The 6,039-nt window shown below is 34.7% G+C and overlaps 1 protein-coding gene across 1 annotated transcript; it reads left to right on the top strand.

Moving 5' to 3' along the window:
• The first annotated feature begins 20 nt into the window (after positions 1 to 20).
• Positions 21 to 3,354, top strand: LOC122565980 (serine/threonine-protein kinase PAK mbt). The gene is made up of 7 exons (XM_043722616.1): positions 21 to 220; positions 597 to 969; positions 1,112 to 1,511; positions 1,583 to 1,996; positions 2,102 to 2,634; positions 2,789 to 2,942; positions 3,044 to 3,354. Exons 2-7 carry the CDS (start codon positions 605 to 607, stop codon positions 3,203 to 3,205), a joined length of 2,028 nt encoding a protein of 675 aa, XP_043578551.1. The 5' UTR covers positions 21 to 220; positions 597 to 604; the 3' UTR covers positions 3,206 to 3,354.
• The last annotated feature ends 2,685 nt before the right edge of the window (positions 3,355 to 6,039 follow it).

Here is a 6,039-nt window from a genome sequence, read left to right on the forward strand (position 1 = left end):
TTCGTAAGCTCTCCGCGCGGAGCGCCGGTGTGTGAACGACCTGTCGAAAGGCTAAATGTCGTATTTACTTATTTTAATTACCCAAGTTTTTTATGTTTCGACACAATTTTAAGTTTGGAATTTTTTCAAAACTGTGTGACGTTAACGGAAAACAATAATTCCTGTGAAATCTAACCAACAGATCAAAGAAACTATTTGAAGGCGGTCGCATCACGTACTGGTAGGCGTTGCTGTCATTTGGCTTCTCTTCCTCTTTATTATTTTCTCTAAATTTTCTACCGCATAATTTTTTACGATTTACATCTTTATTTCCTCTTAGAACGTAACAATTAATCTTTCAATCATTTTCAATTATCACATATATTCTATAATACATCAAAATTATTCTTTGAGAGGATGATGCTCTTGCAACAAATACAATTGACAGATTCAAATCTGTTACTCTTCAGGATCCTCTTGTCGTTTGAAATATATGATTAAATACTCGTTAGACTACGTGTTTTGCAACCATGTTAACATATACGGATGTTTAAAGCATTATACTCTTTGACTTTAATTGTATCTGGAGTATTTTAATATTAATATAATTATTGCAGGAAGGGCAATGTTTGCCAAAAAGAAGAAGAAACCACAAATATCTACTCCGACAAATTTTGAACATCGTGTACATACTGGATTTGATAAACGCGAAGGAAAGTTCATTGGACTTCCATTGCAGTGGGCTTCTATTGTTGGAAACAATCAGATTTTGAAATCTACAAACAGACCATTACCCTTGGTGGATCCAAGTGAAATTACACCCACGGAAATTTTAGATCTGAAAACTATTGTTCGAGGGCATAATGATCCAAAAGGAAGAACTTCCACCAGTGAGAAAAATACTGAAAATGGATTGCCCAAAACCAGCACAGTTGCTAGATCTAACTCTCTTCGTTCTTCAAGCCCACCAAGACTCAGAAGGGATTACAGGTAACCTTTTTCCATATGTGTGAAATTAGGGTGTTATTATAAATAAGAAAGACGTTATTATAAGTGTTATTGTATATAACAAACATGTTATTGTAGGTGTTATTATAATTATTAAGTATCTTATTATGCTTTTATGTTACAGGCATAACAGTAATTTGCCACCATCTGTGCCAGAAGGTCAAGAAATACCTTCTAGTACTAATCAAGTACAAGGATATACTAACTTTGGAAAGCAACATAATTACCTTGATAAAATGAGACAAAATTCACCCAATGTTGCAAGCACGTTGCATCCTAATGCGCAAAATATGATCCCAAATCTTCAGAATCTCAATCCAAATATGCAATCATCTCCCAATTTAACGCATGTTGGTTCTAATGCCCAGAATTTATCTTTAAATTTCCAAAACTTGAGTCCCATTACAACCCCACAATGTCCTATGCAAAGTCCTAGTACTCCCCAACTCGTAGATTCTGAATTTCATAGGCTAAATACTCAGATGACTACAAGTACGTCTGGACAATACAATGGAAACGTTCAGGTAAGCAGTGCTATGCATAAGTATTATTACATTTTATCAATGTTTAAAAATATATATCATTATTTATACAGGCTTCACATATCGAAACATCCTCGAGGGATCAACAAGTAACTCAAAATACTCTTTTGCATAAGCTGCAACCTAAAATTTCACCTGTCGGATCCATCGCTTCACAGCGACCGTTGAGCCAATTGAGTACGCATAATGTTAATAAATATTCGCAAGCCTACAGTACGCCAGAAAATTCATCCATTTTGCAATCTCATATAAAAAAACCTATTGAAACGTCTCAATCGATGCATAATTTGTCAAAGTCCAATCTACCGTCCTCCGGAAACAGTTCGACACCTGATCAAAATCAAAATATGAAGAGTGCTTTATCTTCGGGAAATCTAGCAGTCGGTTCAAGTTCGAGTACGACGAACAAACAAACAGCAGAACAGAGACTCACTCATGAACAATTTCGAGCGGCTTTACAGATGGTGGTAAGAAACTAAAGATTAGCATCAATAATCAATATGAAAAGAATACGATACTTGACAGTTTTTATTTCGTTTTAATCGTTACTGTTATACTACGTAATACTGTAGGTAAGTCGTGGCGATCCAAGAGAAAATTTAGAAAATTTTCTTAAAATCGGAGAAGGAAGCACTGGAACAGTATGTATAGCGACTGAAAAAAATACAAATCGGCAAGTGGCAGTGAAGAAAATGGATTTAAGAAAACAGCAGCGGCGTGAACTACTTTTTAACGAAGTGGTTATCATGCGAGACTACCACCATCCGAATATTGTCGAAATGTATGACAGTTTCTTGGTAGACGACGAATTATGGGTCGTGATGGAATACCTTGAAGGTGGAGCGCTTACGGATATTGTCACGCACTCTCGGATGGACGAAAGTCAGATTGCCACAGTGTGTTCTCAATGTTTGAAACCACTTGCATATTTACATTCTCAAGGTGTTATTCATAGGGACATCAAGTCTGATTCGATATTACTAACGGCCGATGGTAGAGTTAAATTATCCGACTTTGGATTTTGTGCTCAAGTGTCTCAAGAATTGCCCAGGCGAAAGTCTCTCGTTGGAACGCCATATTGGATGAGCCCAGAAGTTATTTCTAGGTAAATTACAACTTTTCTGTTCAATTTCGTACAAGTGTTCTGTTTTCAATTCATTAATGATATATTGTGTACATGTATATATATATATATATATATATATATATATATATATATATATATATGTATATATTCATATATGCATTCACTGCTTCAGGTTGCCATACGGTCCTGAGGTAGACATTTGGTCATTAGGTATAATGATCATCGAAATGGTTGACGGAGAGCCACCGTTTTTCAACGAACCTCCTTTACAAGCTATGAGACGTATTAGAGATATGCCTCCTCCAAAGTTGAAAAATTCTCATAAAGTGAGTTCAAAATATTCCACAATATATTATTTATGCAGACATAATGATATGGTTTATATGGATTATTTATTGATATGATTGTCACTGTTGTTATTCAAAAGGTCAGTCCGCGTCTTCAAGGGTTTTTGGAAAGAATGCTTGTTCGTGATCCGGCGCAAAGAGCCACGGCTACTGAATTGTTACAGCATCCATTTCTTAGGCAAGCGCAGAGTCCAAGTATTTTAATTCCATTGATGAGGGGCTCCAGGCATACGAACTGCTAAGTGCTGACAAGTTGGTGTAAAAAGACGGGTGTGGTAATTGATTTATTAACACGGACATAGATTACAAACGTAATCGTGTTTACGATTGTTTTTTTTAGTCTGCTGTTAGATGGTACATTTTAGAATATATAGGATATAGGAACATTTAAGTGGCCTTTGATTGTTGAAAAAAGAAACTTACATTCCATTGTGGCCTTGATCTAGGAGCGTTATATCATTTATCTACGTTGCCTATGATAGGCATTAACGTTGTAAAAGATACTTTTTTATACCGAATTATTTAACAAAGTATTGTACACATTCAAGTGCCTTAAGCAGCACTGTTTTTGTGCTCTTCTATTTACAACTTTCATTTCGATATCGATTTCACTATTTGTTACCTATGAAATCATTTGCAAAATAATAGATACAAATCTCATTCCCTTCGTTGATTTAAATGACGACGAGAGATATTACTAATCAGCAGAATAAAAATATTTTTGCTAAAATGTTGCTGTCATGCATGTACTTAAGGTAACTAGTAAGTAGTCATATTTAATTCAAGAGTGTCAATAAGATAAATTGAAGTATTCTGAGAAAGGAATAGTTAGCGTCGATTAGTACATTGCTTAAATCGACGTTTTATATGCCGTGTAGTTTAAAAAAGCAGAACATCGATTTTTTATCCTAATTTATTTGATATGCGTTGGTATAACGCTTTAAATGTACGCGACTGGAATAAAAGTTATTGCAGCTCGGCAAACAATCGCCTAATCTTTTGAGGCTGATAAAATAACGTGATAAAATCGCCATAAAGTGATTCAAATTACTCGAATATTAGATCCAGTGCGCTTTCTTCAGTATTCTTAATATACATAAAACAGAACATATAACAAATTATCTTAGGTTCAAAAGTGCGCTAAGAAAAATATGCCGTTAGTAAATAGACATTTGTAATTATTAACGTACTTTTCAATATGTAGATATTTCATGTGGAATTAACTAGAGAAGTTTCGAACAATAGGTGTTTCATTATATTAATTAATATATTTTAAGATAAACCGCAATGATACCCAATGCCATTTACTTTGATCGAGTAAAGGATTAAAATCCAATACGGACAAAGGCCATCGATCGGATAGACGATTTATGATAACGATAATTTAAGATATGCATCGCAATAGAATTTTTACAAATTGTAGATATTATCGAATTTCATTACATAGATAAAACATTTAAGCAAGAACAGTGACCGTAAAGGGAAATGAATTACCTAGCTACTCGCCATTTATAGAAATTTAAGAAACAAAAATTATGCGAAACAATCGTTATGCGTTTGTCGTAATCCTAACAAGATACTTCACAATGACGTTTGCCTGTGCCTCTCTTTCTTTTTCTTTCTACCTATACACATGGAGGGGCACGTCTGCGACTACAGAATCTGTATGTATGTATACGATAACATATTGACTATCGATAATTGATATTAAACAATCTAATAGAATGAAATCAAAAATATATGACAAAATAAAAAATAAATTTAATCAATACATTTACAAAAATATACTTCAGACGTAATAAAGAGTCCATTATGCATTTTTTATTCCATGAATAACACAATATCTTCTATAAGAATTTACATTATTACAATGGCAAAAAATGAATCGATTGCTGAATTGTTGATCCCATTACCTTCGATATCTTAATTCGATATCCACTAAAGGAATACATGTTGACGTAATTAAAAAAATTTACACATTACGTATCAATATTTCTTCCAATTCAAAAAATATTTTGATTATAATGGAAACTATATGGAAATTCGAAGAAATTCACAAATTCTCGTGCAACATCGATTCTTTCAAGGCTATATACTTTGTATTATGTGATGACTAAGAGACGTCGACGAAAGAGAAGATAGAAATCATATGAATACGTAAAATGAAATCGATTTATCTTACCTTATAATCGTCAGAGGCGCTGATACCGTACCATTCGGATAGAAAGATATTTTGAAATACCATTTAGCCGATTGGTGGAATGTGACGAGCCTTCGCGCTAAGTATGCTTAGTCATTGGCGCCACTGACGTTTCTCAACCAAATTTAGCCGATGTTTTCTCAGAAACTACACTGCAAGGAATTCACATTGCGCGATGCATATGTCAAATATTTGTTGGAGAAAGTAACAGAATTCCGTGATCGTAACGAAAATATAATATACAATCTGCTTACGACAATGCTTTCTTCGCTGACTGAGCGTATTTTTTATATAAAATTCGAAGATAAAAAGAGAAAAACAACCAATATAGTAGTGGCTGTGTGCGATAAGGTATTCGCATACCGGTGTGTGCTAATCTGATTATTTTTCTCGCTATTCATTTTAAGAAATATATCGTAACGTGACTTTTTACTTCAGTGACCTTATAAATTCATGTTTTCTAATGTACGAGACGAACAGTTATACTTATCGACATACTTGGAACATAATCTATCTGATGTTTAAATATTCATAAACGCGTGCAGCAGAGCTGCACACGATGCATATCACAAAACAATAAATTACTTTATACCGCAGATCCACAGTCCAGTCCCGCAATCCTAAATTAGAACCAATGAGAAGGCAAGTTCTGCGGAGGCTCGACTCAAGTTGACCTCGAGTCTACATACCTACGTCGCGTGTCCGCCTTTCAAGAAAAACGTGACGGACAAACTTGTGGGGTATTGCGTCATTCCATATCAATGCCTAACTGTTTTCTCTTCTCTTCTCCCTGGCTCTCTCTTTCGCTTTCTTCTCTTTTCTACCCACAAACGTGCACGTGTGTATAGTCACGCAATTTCGGTATGGTATACACGT

This window comes from Bombus pyrosoma, linkage group LG1, assembly GCF_014825855.1.
Source record: "Bombus pyrosoma isolate SC7728 linkage group LG1, ASM1482585v1, whole genome shotgun sequence".
Taxonomy (NCBI): Eukaryota; Metazoa; Arthropoda; class Insecta; order Hymenoptera; family Apidae; genus Bombus; species Bombus pyrosoma.

Excerpts from the sequence above, each read along its gene's own strand:
- LOC122565980 (XM_043722616.1), top strand. The coding sequence starts at position 605 with ATGTTTGCCAAAAAGAAGAAGAAACCACAAATATCTACTCCGACAAAT. Across the intron at positions 1,512-1,582 it reads AATACAATGGAAACGTTCAG|GCTTCACATATCGAAACATC; the intron begins GTAAGCAGTGCT and ends TTATTTATACAG. Across the intron at positions 1,997-2,101 it reads GAGCGGCTTTACAGATGGTG|GTAAGTCGTGGCGATCCAAG; the intron begins GTAAGAAACTAA and ends GTAATACTGTAG.